General features: G+C 45.8%; 1 protein-coding gene across 2 annotated transcripts in view; it reads left to right on the plus strand.

Annotated features, from left to right (window-relative positions):
- The window catches only part of GRHL1 (grainyhead like transcription factor 1), a 48639-nt gene that overhangs the window by 5270 nt on the left and 25901 nt on the right, over nucleotides 1–17468 (plus strand). The window contains exons 1-8 of one of the 2 annotated variants that reach the window (XM_021525420.2): nucleotides 2692–2821; nucleotides 6299–6485; nucleotides 9487–9557; nucleotides 11056–11446; nucleotides 12197–12273; nucleotides 13089–13245; nucleotides 13697–13808; nucleotides 14765–14859. In XM_021525420.2, the coding sequence (XP_021381095.1) occupies nucleotides 2802–2821; nucleotides 6299–6485; nucleotides 9487–9557; nucleotides 11056–11446; nucleotides 12197–12273; nucleotides 13089–13245; nucleotides 13697–13808; nucleotides 14765–14859 (1110 nt within the window). In that variant the 5' untranslated portion in view covers nucleotides 2692–2801. Of the gene's footprint in view, nucleotides 1–2691; nucleotides 2822–6298; nucleotides 6486–9486; nucleotides 9558–11055; nucleotides 11447–12196; nucleotides 12274–13088; nucleotides 13246–13696; nucleotides 13809–14764; nucleotides 14860–17468 lie in introns of those variants that run through there. The other variant, XM_077782425.1, reaches the window with a different exon arrangement.

Raw genomic sequence — 17468 nt, forward strand, 5'->3', positions numbered from 1 at the left:
GCAAGGGTCAGTGATCAGCTTTAGGCTCACTTTTCCAGGTCTATCCTTAGCAGCCACAGGCCTGTTGGCAGAGGAGGAAAGCTTGTGTGGTGTGCTATGTAATGGAAAGCACAGCTTCCCTTCTCTTCACATCCAGCTCTGCAGCCCAGCTGTTGTATCTTAGGGTTTCACATTAAGCAAAAAGTATCTTGTTTTGACTCCCTGCTTTGTTTTGTGAAATCAAAAGTACTGCCACAAACCTGATGCAACTTGTTTGTTTATTACAAAGGTGTGAATGACCAGAGCATGTAGCTGATAATTATCAGGTATGAGATTTTAAACCCATATTTGTTAGGTAAGTCATAGCAGTAGCTAATTCTTGTCCAGAATAAAACCCAGTTTCTCTATACAGCAGTGTCAAAAGACAGACTGGGAAGAAGGGCAAGCATGATGGGACGGTGGTCAGCCTGATGGGTGCCAATGATGTATGTGTGGCAGGGTTCCTTCTGTGTTTTGAGTAGGATCCATTGAAAAGGAAAGAAATGCCTGAAGAGGGGAAGGAGAATGCTGAAGGAAGGACTGAGGCAGAGGGAAAGGTTAAGGGAAGGGCATGAGAGGTGGTGGAGAGCAGTGAATTTGAGGTGAAAGGGCTGAGAGAAGGAAGAAGTTGGAGGGAAGGCCAGTCAGCACAGGGCAAGGGAAGTCCTGCTAGAGCACTGCCCCACCGGGCTGGCATGGCTTTATGCCCCAGCCAAAGCTCTGCTAAATCCCTTTGTGCTTCTTGCCTGATTTTACGTGGTGGTGATGCAACCCAGTTAGTGACATCACATAAATACACCTACAAGTGGTGTTGCAGAGTCTAGATTGTGACCGGCAGATTAGTCAGCGGTGTCACAATCCGGTGTTTATATCATTGTCTCCTGAATGTGGAAGTGATTGCTGTGGTGATAACCAAGTTTTCATTGGTGGACCAGGCTGTTAAGAAAAGGCATGCCTTTTGCAGAGACAAACAGCTTTGAGTTATTTGGAATAAAATAATGGAAACCACAAGTTAAGTAGAAATATCAAGTGTGGCACATCACTGAGATTTTAGCAGATGGGGTGCAATATAAACATGTGACTGAACTCCAGCACGTCCTGCATCTGGGTCACCTATGGCTACAGGGCAGTATTATATTTTATTGTTAATGAAAAGTGTGCCCCATGCCAAAAATTGTGTCTGCACATCCCAGAATTCTATGAACAGGAGGAGGGAGCATGAGGAGTAATGCCACCTGAGAAAGTCAGCAGTCTTTCCCAGTATTTGTGATTTTGAGCTGGTTTTGTAATTTGTATCGGAAACAAAGCAAGTTATACTTGTTTGGAAAAATGTAACTTTTCAACCTCTTAATCAGATGACAGTATTTTTTTTCATATGTAAGATCAGATAAGAAATTTCTTCTATGTAATCTTGAATTAGATTTTAAAGATGGGTTGAAAATATAGAATACTTTTTATTGCATGTCATAAAGAACAATTTACATCAGTTAATTTCACTTTGTAGAGCAAGATCCTACTTTAGTATCGGTATTTATCTTTTGCCATCCTAATGGCAATGTTTGCAGATCCAAACAAAGCGTTTTGTTTTTAGAACACTAACTGTAATTCAGTCAGAGGATGTTAAGCAACTTCCAAAACTAGACCCTTAGTTAAAGTTTATCTTCAGTTTCATATTTCCTTCAGTTGGCTGGTTGAATTGTTCTTCTATAATTTTGCATTGGAGTATATCCTGTACAAATAGGGAAGAGATTTTGACCTAGAAGGAGAGACCTCTTATTAGTGAGCATACTTTTAAATTACAGTAACTATCTGAAGCATCTTGACATATGATAGATAGTACTGTTGCTATATGGGTTTGATTCAACTTGTTACTTAGACAAGCAACCTCCCACCCCTATTTCTCAAGGAGAAACTCAAGATCTTTCTGATTTACCTTCATGCATGCCAGTTTGGATAAATCTGATGTTTGTGATGTTGCTGGTAGTGTTACACTGGAGCATTTTGAAGCAGTTTCAGCATTAACCACATTATAAGTGTCCCTTGCTCCCAAACCCGGGTTGATCTGAGAGGCAGCGAATAACACATGGATCTGCTGCCCTTTAGCAGCCGATGCAGTGCTTGTGCAAATTCACAGCATCGATTAGGTTGGAAAAGATACCTGAGATCATCGAGTCCAACCTATGACCAAGCACCGCCCTGTCAGATGGACCAGAGCATTGAGTGCCACATCCTGCCTTTCCTTAAAAACTGCCAGGACAAGGTCACCACCTCCCGGAGCCCCCCATTTCAATGTCTAATCGCTCCTTCTGCAAAGACATTCCTCCTAATGTTCAACGTAAACCTTCCGTGGCACAGCTTAAGACTGTAGTAAAGATAATTCATATGATTGTGGCGAGTTTAGATTTTCCTAAGAGTGGATGTAGTAAATGAAAAAGAAATAAAGTTACATGGGAGGGGAGAGAGAGGAAGGGAATCCCATTTTTAGCGCGGAAGGCTGGCAGGGCGCTCCGGCCTGTCCCGCGCTCGGGGCTCTGTCCCGGCCCGCGGAGCCCTCACACCGCCGGCCCCGCCCCCGAGCGCGTCCGACCAATGGGGGCGCGGCGGCGCCGCCCCTCGGGCCGCGGCAGCCAATGGGAGGCGCGGCGCGGCGCGCGTCCACCTGCGGCTGCGGGAGCACCTGAGCGGGCGAGAGGAGCCGACAAAACCCGTCGGAGCGGCGGGTGCGCGGCGCTGCTCCTCCCGACCCGCCCGGCCAGTCCTGCCGCCCGCTGCCTCCGCCAGACATGACACAGGACTACGACAAGTGAGTGAGCCGGGCGGGGGCAGGAGTACCGCGTCCGGTCCGACCGGTGCTGCCGCCCCGCCGGGGGGCTGCGGCGAGAGGGGCTCGCCGCCCGGGGGCCGGGCCGGAGAAGCCGCTCTCGCCGGCCCGCCCGCCGCTCTCCCGGAGCAGTACGCGAGGTGCGGCGGGGCGGTGCGGGATGGCGGGGGGAGCGGGGGCCGAGCCCCGGAGGGAAGCCGGCGGCGCTGCGGGGGGACCCCGGCGGCCACCCCGCCCCGCGGGGCGAGCGCCGGGGCTGGGCCGGCTTTGAAACCCGACACCCGCAGCGAGGCGGGGGGCCGCCCCCCGCCCCGCCGGCCGCGCCTTAAGTGCGGGCGGCGGCGGCGGCCCCGCCGTCGGGAGGAGCTGCCGGGCCGAGGGAGCCGGGCTGAGCCCCCGCGCCGCTGCCCGGCGGCCGCAGCGGCCCCATGGACTTCTACGAGGCGCATCCCTCCGGCAAGGTGGACTTCGGCAGGTAAGGGCGGCTCCCGGCGAGCTCGGCTGCCGCGACCCCGGAGCTGGGGTCCTGAAAGAGTTAAGCTGAGCTCGAGGTGTGTTTATTCTGTAACTTCGTGGTGTTGAATACGAGACGTCGCCTTCAAGCGGATCCCAGGCTGTGCTTAAGGATTCGAGTCTGCTGCTGCACTTGTCACCGTGTCCATCTGCTGACAGTGGACACCTAAGCGCCAGAAAATGGGGTTGCTCTGAAGTAATTTGATTTCAAGAACCGATTTTAAAATTTCTATACTTTGAATTGGTGACTCAAATGCACTTCTCTCCTAGGGAATGTGTAGGATTTTAAACCCAACTTTTTGTTTCAACGTGCTACTTTCTAGGAAGAGGACTCCAATGCAGCAGCTCACTAACTCATGTCTCTGACTAGGATTTTTCATAGGTGTTTTTATTTCTAGTGATATTTAGTAGATGAGGTCGTAGCAATTTGGGTACATGCACTTCGCTTTTCTGGCGCACAGAGGCCAATGACAGAAATCTTCGGTTGTGCCTCAGCATTAGAGGTGTGCTCCGTGCAGGAGCAGGCACAGCTGCACTGCTCTGAATGTCACAGGGTAAGGTGCAGGGTGAGGGGCAGGACGCTGGTTCTGGATCAGTGAAGGAAGGTAGAATAGTTTCTGTGGTTTGAACACAGGACATCGCAGGCTGGGGAAGCCTCACAGGCAGAGAGTCTCTGCTTTTTGTAGTATTTCTCTGCTTCCAGTGTGGTCAAGTGGAAAGTAAAATTGGGAAATTATTAGAACTGCTGTATGAAGCTTAATTTTCTGCCTCTGCTGGACTTCTACTACTCTGTGAGCAGATCAGCATGGCAATTATGTTCTGAAACTTAGGAAAAAAAGATGTGTTTGCCTTCTCATATCAATATGTTCTTATTCTCCTGAAAGAAGCTGTGGTTCTCCTAAAGGATGGAGTTCCTGCCAAACACTGCGTTTCTTCATAATTCTGCAGATAACTTTTTCTATGCTTTTTTAGGTGGGTGGGTTACTTTTAGGGCAATGAGCATTGAATTTTAGAGTTTCAATAACAAAGAAATCATACAAAAATACATAGGTCTTGCATTCACTAGGCTTCTGGATAGTTGAGGCTTTTGTTCTCAGTATTTTTGGTTTTCTGATGATTTTCCCTTCCCATGTGAGTACTGTGTTCCTGGAGGGAATCGGCATAGTGGTCTTGGGAGCTCAGCAAAGCTGACTTCGCCCTTCAGCTTGGTGGGGATGAATCAAGGGAACTGCACCCAGGTTACTTCAGTTGCCCTTTCTCTGTGAGTTTAACTAGAGGATTTTCCCATTTGCTATGTTTATTTGAGGATTCTTTTATCATGTTGTGTAAGAACAGGAGCTTGTACAATGTCCCCAAAGAAAATTCTGCTTTGTGTTCTGTGGGTCGTCTCACTCCGATGGAAAGTTGCTGTCCTCTGCATTTGGGTGTCTGTCGGCAGGTGCACAAATGAAGACCTAAAGAAAGGGCTTGGTGCAAGAACTTGTCTCTTTTGTCATTTTTGTTTGCTCTTCTTCCAACTACATAATACTGATTTATAGCCACAGAGTGCTCTTACAAGTCCTGGAAACTCCCACTTGCTTTCAGTGCCTTCAGCTCAGCCAGGCTGTCCGATGGCAGCTCAGCCAGGGTGACTTGTGTAACTGATAAAGGGTCGAATGCATAATTTGCTTTGCAATCTTTTTGGTAGAAGGTGGTGATAAATGTAGGATACTGCTAAGCTGATTATAGTGATTAGAGTATTTCACAACTTTCTATTTCACAACTTTTTGTATTTGTAGTGTATTTTGGTCTCTAAATGTATCTGGGTAAATAGATGAAAAGAAGGCTTCCCTACTATGAAAAGGATGTGAAGGTGGTGAGGGCTTTTTGTGGGGTTAGTTGTTTTTAAATAATTACTTTTCTATTTTAACTATGGCAAATTCGCTAAAAATGTCAAATTTGGGATTAAGGAAAGTAAAAAAGCTTCCCCTTCTGCCCCAGCCCATCTGCAGTAAACTAATGTTAATCTTGCAATGGAAAGAAAACTGAACTAGTTTAAATGTAAGATTTAAAAATTAGCTTGAGTTAACTTAAAAGATGAAGCATATATTTTACCAGTAGAACCAATAGAAAAATATTAAGTTTTTATTCTAGGCTGTCAGGACAATGTTTTCTACACATCTTGCTTTTATCTGTGGACAAAATATCCAAGTCATTTTGGAGTTTGTTGGTACCCAGCGATCTCCAAATGTTCAGAGTAAACATAATTTTTTATATAGATACTAGAGCACAAAGGGAATAACTCAGATTTTTCCTTTTTCTTCACTCATCTGAGTGTGTTTCAAACTAGTGTGCTGGATTATTTCAACAGTAACCAGGCAGTAAGTTGTGGGTTTTTTCCCCTTGTCAGAAAAAAACCCGCTGCCAAATAGATTTGAACTCCCCTTTACTAATTTCCTTATGTCATCTGTACCTTATCAATAGCTTCTGGGTGGTGTTTTAAGATATGTTCTGAGAGTGAAAACACTTGAAAGCACTGGAGAAAAGAGATGTTTTGTTAATGCACGTTTTCTAGTTACACATGAGAACTGGATCAGGTTGTAGCTTGGCAGTTTTACATAGGATGTGCTGGAGGCTTTGTAGGTGTTTGGCTAGAAAGTGTGTAACTCTTTCTGGGTTGGGTTCAGAGCATGGGCAGGTCAGTTGTGCTCTTAACATGGCTTTGTCTTTTTGTAGAGGCTGGTGTAATCCATCTGAGTTTGGTCAAATTAATCCTGATTTACTCTGAGCATGAGTGAGATCAGAATTAAGTTTCTGGGCTTTTTGTGTTGACTAATCCTTGCAGTACACTGAATCAGAGTACGAATCCCATGAAACTGGGGCAGCTGATTTTGAAGAACTTTTGGAATGCTTCTCATGTGTTCTAACAGGTGGCTTTTTTTATTTCTTCTTTTTTTATGATTCAAGTAAAAGACCCGTGTTGGTTCTTCAGAATGACTCTCTCTACTCTCAGAGACGTCCTTACACCAATGAAGATGAGGCCTGGAAAACTTTTCTTGAAAATCCCCTCACAGCAGCTACCAAAGCTATGATGAGCATCAATGGGGATGAAGACAGTGCAGCTGCCCTCGGACTGCTCTATGATTACTACAAGGTAGATTGGCCTGGCTTTTCTCTGGGAGCAGCAGAGCTCATGTTCCACCTGTGGAAAAGTTGTCATTTGCTAGAGGATTTTACAGAAGCTGTGAACAGGTCACAAGGACTTTAAACCGTGTGGGTTTTAAATTGAAAAAGCCCTATGTCTCTCTTTCTGAAAATTTGTTTTATTTTTAGATCTGTAAAATAAGATCCCCTAGATCTTGATGTAAAAGTTAAGTAGCACTTTGCTGCTTTTCAACTTGAGTAGCACTTTTTCTGTTGACCCCAGGTTCTGCAAAAGGCAATGAGTTATAGAAATAGAGTGACACTTTAGGACTGTATTCCTGTCTGAATATAAATATGCATGGAGAAAGAAACTCCTTTTTCTCACATGATCCCTATTCTGGTGGACCTTTGGCTTTTGCTGGGGCTTTGTTGTGTTACTTTAGACTGAGCTGTGATACCAAGATATAATTACAGGTTTTTGGGGGTATGTGGGGCTGAAGTGTCCACCTGAAAGAGTTGCTGTCTGCATCCCTCCAACCCTCAGAGAGCTTCAGCTGCTGCAACCTGTTAATCCTTTGATAGCAGTGATTGTCTTCCCCAGTGTTCATGGTCTTCTCAGAGACCTGTGCCTTCCTAGGTGCCTGCAGCTGAACTGAGAAGTCAGATAATATTCTGGTCTGCATAGGGTGCCTTTTGCTGAGCTTTGTTTCCCAAATACCAAAAGTATAAGCTAGGGTAGTTATCTCTAGCCAGGTCAGTGGAGACCAGCAGGCATTTCCAGGCAGGGAGGGGTCCTGCTTGTGTTGAGACGCCTGTGTTATGGTGGCCTGGCTCACCAGGTGGAGATGCCTGTTTTTTCTTTGCTGAGCATGCAGGAAGGCCAGGAGGCTGACTTGGCTCTCCTACCTGGCACTTTGGCTTGTGTCTTTTAAAAAGAGTGAGTGCAGTTGCCAGCCTCTGTTATGTTCCTCAAGTACTAGGAGAGATTGCCTGGTGCAGACAAAACCCTTGCCTGCCCTTTTAAGAGTTGAATATGTCTTGCATATCAAAATATTCTTGTAATACTTACTATGGAGATTAACACTCCACACACACACGACAGATGCCACAGACTCACTGATGTGGCTGTTATTCAGATGGTTTTGTGAGAAAACTGCCTTTCTGCTTTGTGCCTGTGTTTACTATGCTTTTGGGGAAAAAAGAAATGAACAACAGCTTTCACCAGAACTATTTTAATCCACAAGATCAATTTTGATTTCTAGACCTGTAGATTACAAAAAGAATGCTGATGTTGATCCTTTATGCTTGGCAAAGCAGAAGGGATTTACTGTACATTAATGTCTAATTCAGGGTTTCCTCTTACATTTGGGTATCAGTGGGTGTACAGAAAAAATTGGTGGAAGAAAACAGGTATGCTGCACACTTGGGTAAAGCAGAATGGCTGGAGGTTGAAAGGTTTATTGAGGGCTGTTATGGAATAATGTTATAGGGAGATGACGTTGAGGCATTTCTAACACGCCCCCTCTGCATATTAAAGGCAGCTGGTGAGATCACCTTCCTATAAAAAAACAAAACAGTAAAACCAAAAAATTTTTATTTCCTTCCATTTAACTACTGGGCTTGCTCAACTGTGGTTAATAAGGCCTTATAGGAAACAAATTTTTGATAACAGTTCTTTTGGGAGTGTTGGCCAAATACAGCTTGGAAAACTCTTCTTTTATGGTGACTAGTTAGTGTTGGCCTCCCAGCAGTCTCCAGCTAGAGATTCTCCAAATTTTGCTGGTTACTGTGCGAAATTGAACAGTTCTGGTGTTTCTGGGGATTCCAGGTTATGTGTAAGAATGAGGACATAGTTTTCAGTCAGGGCTGTGTAGAGAAGAGCACTGTTGGTGCTGGTGTGCCCTCAGCCTTTGCCTCGTGCTGAAGTGGTTCCCCACCCTGGACCCAGGCTGGCAAATGGAGGCAGATCTGAACAGGCTTTGGTGAACCAGAGTGGTGGGAGTTTACTCCTCCATATATACACCAGAAGATGTTTGCTTTACCTGTTCAGGAGGCGTGATGAGGGTGACAGAAGTCCTGGGCCTTACGTGTGGGTTGGCAGAAGAGCTTGTGTAGACTTGCAATGTGGCTGAGGGGACCAGAGCACCACGGGCTTGTACCAGCAGCTGTAAGGGCTGTTTGGGTTGCTGGGGTGCTGATTATGTGCTCCACGCAAGGAATTGAGCCACCACAGCTCCAAGAGTTCCCCTTCTACTGTGTGCCTTGGTATTGCAGTGCAGCCAGGAAAATGGCACATGTCTGGGCAAGGTGACTTGTTTGATTGATGTCTTTTCAGGGCAAATCCTGTCCATGGCATAAAATACAAGAAGCAGTACTGAGCTGTCTTAAATCCAGAGTGCTGGTTACATTTTGTTTATAAAGGGTTTGATATAGTTTGGACCAGTATGTTTTATGTGGCCATGTACAAATATGAGCTGTAGTGTCTCAATATGCTTATTGGACATGGTGCTCCCCAAATTCTCTGATCACTGAGGAGAAGGGAGAGCCTCAAGTGATCTTAGAGGGAATGGCCTAGAGAGCATGTGTCCTTAGGGAAGTGGAACAGCATCCTTTCACAAGCTTTGAGCTCATTCAGAAGCTGAACTCTCCCAGCCTGCAGAGGTGAGAACCTGCACTGCCAGCAAACCTTGGGAAATCTCCTCTTGGTCCTGCTCACCCCAGGGCAGGTGCTCCAGCCATGGATGATTGTTTTCTGCACTGGTATTCTCTCCACCTGGTACTGGCAAGAGCTCAGGGCTGACACAGGTGACCGAGTTGGCTACATTGGGATCTGTGGGGCATCTCCTGGGGCTGCCCTGGCATCCCAAAGCCGTGTGAACATGGGTTAAGCTGTAATGCAAGTAGTGACTGGCATCCAAAGCAAGACTTCCTTAATTTTACCAAATTTTAAGGAGCTATTTTTTTTTGTAGGGGAGGAAGAATGGAATTATAGTATGTCTTAAATTTCTCAGGTTCCAAGGGAAAGGAGATCTTCAACAGCTAAGCCTGAGGTAGAACATCCTGAACAAGACCATAGCAAAAGGTATTATTTTTTATTATTGCTTCTCTATTTCCTCCTTTCCCTCCTAGGCCATCAGAGCTGCTGAAAGAAAGTAACTTGCTGCACTGTGGTGATGTGCTGGGAGAGAGAAATTGTGAGCTTTTACTCTATGCCTCAGATTCCTGTGTTGCCCCAGGAACAGGATGGGGATTGAGCCGTGGTGTGGAGAGTTGAGGCTCAAACTGCTGCTCAGTGCCATTCTGCTTTTAGTGTGCTGGTGTCATATAGTCAGCCTAGCAAAAGCTGCTCTCTAAAATTAGGCAACCTGGTAGCACAGGCACCCCCCCCCAGGCTGCGGTCACTGGTGACACTTCATTTTTCATGCAGTTAACTTCAGTTGCTCTCTGCTGATTTTTGTTCTCGGGTACTAGCAGCATTACTGTGTCATGCATGAGCCAGTTGTGAAGCACTTCAAAGTGCCTGTGATTTGGTTTTGTATTGTCTGGGGACTTCCTTTGTATCTTGTGGAACTTCTGTCCTGCTTCCCCTACCTGCCTTCTCTCTCTTGTGCCTTCCAAGCAGATGATAGTGATTAGGTGTTTATAACAAATGGGAGGTTCACTCAAGCCAGACTTGCACTCCTACCATCCTCTTCCTTTGGACAGACTAGAATGCTTTAAGGACTTGAGATGAGGTTTTGTGGTCTGGCTGAGCTGATTGAATGACTTGTTGTCAAGAAGAGCAGGCTGGTTCCCAGCTATGTATTCCCACTGCTCCTCTTGAACCAGATTGGGTCTCACACTGATTCATTACCAAACAGGGAAAGAAACGGTGGCTAGTTTTCTGCCAGCCAGGCAAGCTGAACTGGCTCACCAAGGAGGCAAGGGAATGTCTGAATTGGTGTAAAGGAGGGGGCAGGACCACTTTGTGGGGAGGGAGAAAGAGAGGGCAGGCTGACTTGGTGGTTACTAGCTATGAGGTCAGCTCAGCCACAGATCTCGGTGTTGTCCTGGCAGAAGTGAGTGTGGTGGGGTGGAGAGTGGCAAGTTATGCAAACCACTCCCAGGAATCTTGGCACAGATTTTCTTGGGGGGATGTGCATGAAAGGAGGGATGTAATTTTCCTATTAGTGCTTCCTGGATGGTGCACAGTCCTGGGGCAGAGGAGCAGCAACCTTGCTGTCAGTCCTTCTCCCTCTGCCAAAGAGCAGCTTCGTGGAGCCTGCGTGTGCCAGTGTGTGGTGGGAAGTGCTTAGTTTTGGACTGCTGTTTTACAAGCTGTGAGGATCTGGGATGTGAACCCTCACCCTTTGCTCCAGGGTAATTACTCTCCAAGGTGGGATGATTTACAGTGAGAGAGGAGTTATGGGAGATTTTTCAATGAGTTTCTCAGCTTTTCAGGTTAGGATTGAGCTGTTCTGTACAAGCAGGAGAGTTTGTGTCAGCTGTCCTTGTCCAAAAAGTTGAAAGTCTTTTCTAGCACTTGGGTAATGAGAAAATAAGCCATATAATTTATGCCTGATTTTTTTTGCCCTTTTAAGGAACAGCATCCCAAACGTGACAGAACAGTCGCTCATTTCTGCTGGAGAAAACAGGGTCCAGGTTCTGAAAAATGTGCCTTTCAATATTGTACTTCCGCATACCCCCCAGATGGGCATGGACAAGCGAGGCCACCTCACAACCCCAGACACAACGGTCACCGTTTCCATTGCCACGATGCCCACGCACTCCATCAAAACGGAGACACAGCCCCATGGCTTTGCCGTGGGCATCCCACCCAGCGTGTACCACCCCGAGCCGCCCGAGCGCGTGGTGGTCTTCGACAGGAACCTCAATCCCGACCAGTTCAGCTCCAACACCCAGCCTCAGAACTCCCAAAGGCGAACGCCAGACTCCACCTTCTCGGAGACTTTCAAGGAGGGTGTGCAAGAGGTACCAGGAGAGGCAGCTGCTCTGTGTGTGTGTGTGTGTGTCTTGATCTGGATGGAGAGATCCAGTTCTGTCTTTAACTGGTCTTGTTACATGAGTCAGAAATCTGTCCAGTGGCTTAGAAATAGGTTTTCCCAGAAAAGTGCATAATTAAAACTTAGTAAATAAAACCTTCACAGCATGAAATCATTATCAAATTGAATGACTAATCTTACTAGTGACAGAGGCTTTGGCTTGCAGTGTGGAAATAGTTGTCTCGATCCATAGAGCCAGGTTTTGCAAGAGTTCAGCACTCTGTGGTGCCTTTGCAGGTACCAAAGTGAAGTGACTGTATGTAAGCTTCCTTGCTGCCAGTTTCTAGGTGTGGTGTGTATCCGTAGAAAATAGTTGGATTATATAGGGCCCTTGAGTGAGAAAAGCTGAGGTTTTGTTTTATGATACCAACTAAAAATAACAACATAACCATGTTTTGATTTTTAAGCAAAACCTCAAGGAGCTGTGTAGATATGCCCTTTGAGATTTGGGAAAGTCTTAAAATTTTGTCTTAAGCTGACTTGGAAGCTTAAGGCTTGCTTAGTTGACACCCAAAAGTTTTGGATTAAAACACTATTCAAGTGTCCTGTTTGTTGAAACCAAAAATCAGTTGTTATCTTGTGAACAATTTGCCTGACAGAAGTTCTGTGGTAAGGAGTATCTATTTACTATTGACTTCTCTTTTTGCTGCAGTGTTAATTGTTGTTTTGTCTACTCCAGGTTTTCTTTCCTACTGAGCTGAATCTCCGAATGGCCAACATGAATTCAGAAGATTATGTTTTTGACAGCATTTCTGGGTAATGATTTCAGGCTCCCATATGCCCGTATTCTCCTATTCTCTTAGTTGTCCATGAGCAAGCGATACAACTCATGCCAATTTGCACTGAGTCACAGTTGGATGGGAGGGGGGTTGGGGGTTGTGGGTCTCAAACCCACAATTATGTCTGCTAATTTGAATTTCACAGTTGAAAATGGTAGCTGTAAAGATACAACTGGATCTTTAAAGAAAACAAATACTTTAAGGGAAACTACCTAGAGGACTGGAAATACCACCCATCTTCAGTAATGGTCCTTGCACCAAATCTGTGTGCTGTGGGAAGGGGCAATACTATCTGGAAGTTTGCTTCCAGCTGTGCCCCTCTCCTTGGTGTGCTTGTCTTGCTCTCAGTCTGCTGGAAATCTACAGCAAAAATAGGAGAAATAAAACTCACCTAAACTCCAGAGGAGGGGAGCAAATTAGTTGTTTGGTAGTTGCAGTTGACCAAGAGGGTGATGGCCACAGAGTAGCTTATTAGCTTGTGCATTTAATTAAATTGCTAATAGATGCTTCTCTATTTGGTGAGGGTAGCTTGCTGCTCTCAGCCTGAGTAGGGATCTTTCAGTCTTGCCTGCTGATGTATCTTGGGATTTACCTTGCCAAGAACTTCTCTTAAATGTTCATTCATGAAGGAAATGGTTGAAAAGGGGACTCATCCTGTTTTCCAACTTCTTTGCTTGTTGATGGCTTAATGAGTCAGCTAACAACTTTGGAATTTCTCCAAATTAAATGTGGGATGTTTAATCAGCTTTCCAGGAAAATGCCTTAGCAATCACTACCCTCTTCACTCTATAGGAATAACTTTGAATACACTCTGGAAGCCTCCAAGTCCCTCCGACAGAAGCCTGGGGACAGCACAATGACTTACCTGAATAAAGGTCAATTTTACCCAATCACACTGAAAGAAGTCAGCAGCACTGAAGGAATTCATCACCCCATCAGTAAAGTCCGAGTGAGTGGCAGCCCTTGTGGTTTCTTGGGGACGAGGGTGTGTATGATGGTAACCTTAAACTCTCCAAAGTGCAGCAATCTAGACCAGAGCATCAGCACAAAGGCCAGCTGAGCTGTGTTCTTACGTCAGTGTTCGTTCCTTTGCTGTCCACCTACTGCCAGACCAGCCCATCCTGGCTCAGACTGTTAAGAAGCGGTGTCAGCACTTGTGTAAAGATGATGCAACACCTGAAATGAGATCCCTGAATCTAGTTAGGAGAGCAGTTCTGCTCATCTCTGTTTATGACCCAGAAAGTGCTGTTGTCTGCCTTCCTGTTTGGCAGCAGTGTGCCAGGCAAACTGTAGTGCCTCAAGTGAAAAAGCCTAAAGCTCCAAACCAAGTGTACTCTCTGGCCATTGCTCTATTTCTCTTTGTTTGCTTTTTTTTTTAATCTTTTCCTCTCTCCTTTCAGAGTGTCATTATGGTTGTGTTTGCTGAAGACAAAACAAGGGAAGATCAACTCAGGCACTGGAAATACTGGCACTCAAGACAGCACACAGCCAAACAAAGATGCATTGACATAGGTAAGGAACACTCTCATTGCTTATGTCAGACTTAAGACATAATTCCTTGGCAAGGTTCAGTTTTCTGCTAAAGCTTTGTTATTTTAAGGAACTTCTGGATCCCTCTCTCTGCTCTCCATAGCTTTGCTGAAAGTCCAGAGACAGTTTGTTGTTGGAGCTAATGCTATAGTTTTTAGGACTCATTAAAGAAGCTGATTTTTTGGAGGATTTTGATTGGTGGGGTTTAGGGTTTTGTATTGGGAGATCCAACAGTCCCCTCCAGACAACAGGTTTTTTTAGAATATTCTGGTGTTTGTAGCTAAATCACAGGTTGCAGTCTCAGTGGCTGTCCTAAATAGTGTTTTAATTCAAAGGATAAGATCCTTGTAGAAATACCTCAAGACTAATGATCCTCCTTCCCACAGCTTTGCTCACAACTCGTCTTTGGTACATGTAAAAAAAGAAGACACTGCAAATTTCCACTTGCCTCCAGACAAGGCTGAGGCTGGCTGGGTTCCAGCCTGCTCTGGCTGAAGGCTGGGCTGTACTCCTCGTCCCTTCCTTCTGTGAATCAAAGCAGGGATTAATCACCTGGCTCTTAAAGCAGACGCGCATGCAAATCTTTGTTTGTTATTGAAGGAGTTTTATTGAGAGCTTATGTCCTTGCCATACAGGGTAGAGTTTCCCCGCACATAGCACAGAACACCTCACATTTGGGATATGCCTTTGTTGATGGAGTTTCTAGTTTCATTTTTTTGCAAGTCCCATTTTGCTTTTTCCTTCTGTTTGTTGAGGGTTTTTTTGTGTGTGTGAGCGCCATTTCCAGGCTCTTTAAAGATGTATTCTTAAGGGACAGTTCAGCTTTTTTTTGCCCCGAAGGGGCTGCTGAAGAATTACAGTTTCTGTCTGCTTCATGGGATTAAGGACTCAGGTAGTATCTCCTCTTCCTCTCCCTCATGAGCCCTTCTTTCCAACAGCTGACTACAAGGAGAGCTTCAACACCATCAGCAACATTGAGGAGATCGCATACAACGCCATATCCTTTACCTGGGACATCAACGAGGAAGCAAAGGTATGTGACCACGATTGTATTTCCTGTCCTTTTAGCAGATTCAGGGGCTGGGGGAAGGGAAGGGTGTGTGGCCTACCTGGTGATTAGCATGTAACAAGTTTGTTTACGCTCTTACATTAGGCAAAACCTTCTGGCTGTTTCTTAAGAGGGTTTGCATGTGCAACTGGGAGAGCTTTGCAACTGCTTTAGGGTTCTTGGCAGGAGTGCCTGCCTGAGAGACAAGTACTGGCAGAAGGAAGCAGGAGCGTTTCCCGAGCAGATGAAGTGGTGCGGGAGGTGTGATGGAGCGGAGCTGGGCTTGGCAGCGAGCGCGGCCTCCCCGAGGATGCCCGCGGGAGGCTCTAGCCATGGGCTCGCCTTCCACCAGAGAGGGAGCAGCTGTGGCCTCCGAGCTCCCAAAGCATGCGTTGCTTAAACCGCAGATCCCAACACCCAGTGACCTATTTCAAACTAGAACAACCTCCTGGTGAACTCTGGTTTGATCTTTCCTCAGAACTGTGGGTGCATTTGTAAGTGTGTAGGTACAGGAAGCTTCCCTAGCTAGTAGCTAACTACAGCTGTTTGAGCCACTCTGACTTCTGGGAAAGGCTTGTGTGTCTTCTAGGTTCAAGGAAGCCGGTGGAAGTGTGGGGCCAACTCAGTTCTAAAGGCATTTCTCATTGGTTAGTTGCTGGAGTCAAAGTGTAGTTTTCTTTTGAGAATTTCATTACTGCCTGGGTTTTCTTTAAAAATTGGGAATGGTTTATGTTCATTTTTGGAAACTGCCTGTTTGCTTGGCAGTACTAGTAGTCACCAGCATCATGGGGAAAGATACTGATGGCTGCAGAGTGCCATGTCCAGGGAGAGCCTGGCTTAGGGGGACGTGGGAACTCTGAGCAAAGAACACAGCTCCTTCTCTCGAGCTGTGTGTGCTCCTGCTCTGCAGGAGGAGCAAAGACTGGTGTCACTGCACGGAGCTCTCTGTCACCACAAACTATGCTCTGTCCTGCACAAGGGCCATGGAGAAAATGTTGTATGGGGACTGCTGTTGGGTTTCAGCTCTGTGGGAGGAGTTTGGAATGCTTAGCAGACAGCGGTGAGGAGCTTCTGTATGCTGCTACTGAAAGTGCTACTTTGTGGGACATTACTTTTGCGGCTGGTGTTGGGTGCCAGGATTTCCTTTTCACCAGATTTGGCTTCAGTCAAGTTGAGAGGGCTGGCAGGGAGGGCCTTACCTCCTGGAGGATGCTAAAAGGCTAACATGATCTCTAAAACATGAAGCACTTCACTTTGTGAACAAACAAAAGAGCTGTCAAAAGGAGTCAGTAAGTATTATCCTGCTGCCATAGCAAGTCAAACATTTAACAAACCCAGGTAGTCAGTGTCTATGAGGTATGCAAAGGATTAGGATTTGCACACAGGGGTGGATCACGCAGACAGAACAATGCAAGTCCTCAAGGAGCTGGAAGTGCTTTCTGCAGCTGCCTCTCTGCTGGCTGAGCCACTCTGCGGCACTGGGGATAGGCCATTAACTCAGGAGCAGGGCTCACAGCTGGTGCTGAGGACTCTGTGGCTGCCCCAAGGAAAGCCCTCCCTTCCTACGAGATGGCAATTGCCAAGCTACTCTACAGATCTCTGAATGAATAGTTTCAGTCTATAATGAAATTGCCAATAGCATCTTGAAAAGATCTAAGGACACTCATGGTAATATTTCACCTTGGGGCTGAACTTCATGGGATGAAGTGGTGTGGGGAGCTGTGAGACAGACTGATTTTTTTTTTTTAGCTACAGAGGCAAATTTGCCTCCAGATTCACACTCTCAGTGTGCGAGATCCATATACTGTGAGTCCTGGTTTATATGAACTTTCAGAGAGGAGTGTTGATACCAAATGTGCAAGCCTTGACTCTTGGGATCAGAATCATATTAAGACAAAAATACCCTCGAATTCAGTATTTTAAAAATTGGCCTTTTTGGCAAGAACTTCATGTGCTTAAGTGTCTGTTTAACTTCATTTTTTCCCTGAGTGGATGTGTTTTGTCAGTGATAGAATTTCTCACCAGAAGAGCTGCAGTTCTTTCTCTGCTTCTGTGATCTTATCAGGAGATGTCTGAGCCAATTTCAACAATTTTTATTGCATGGTTCATTTACCTTGTATGCTCTTGCTCTCTCTTTTCCTTTCCCTCCCTGCCCCCCAACCCCTGACAGCAGTCCTAAAGTATATGAATAAAGCAAGGAATAGATAGAGGTGAGTTTCTGATGTTACAGAAATTCCTTCACAATAATAAATACAGTGTTTATATTTAATGACAGCAGAAGTGCTGCACAGACAGTATATTTAACTAGCCAGCAAGCCTTGATCATTAGAAATTTGCTTCCTGAGCCCTGGAGTTACCTGGACCAGAGCCAGGTGATTCTTCTGGGCTTGCTGCTTCTGCCATTTCCCTCTTTCTTTTGCTTCCAGTTTGCTATGGAAATGATTTGATCCTGTGCAGCCATGTTAGATGGGAGGTGATGAGGCCCTGTGTCTGTTCCTCATTTGGACATGCAGGGTATGTGTCAGATTTAAGGCAGAAATAGCATATTGCCACAAGGAGTTGCCCTTAGCAGCTCTGGGACTATGTACTTACCT

The sequence above is a fragment of the Lonchura striata genome, chromosome 3 (genome assembly GCF_046129695.1).
Source record: "Lonchura striata isolate bLonStr1 chromosome 3, bLonStr1.mat, whole genome shotgun sequence".
In the NCBI taxonomy this organism is placed as follows: Eukaryota; Metazoa; Chordata; class Aves; order Passeriformes; family Estrildidae; genus Lonchura; species Lonchura striata.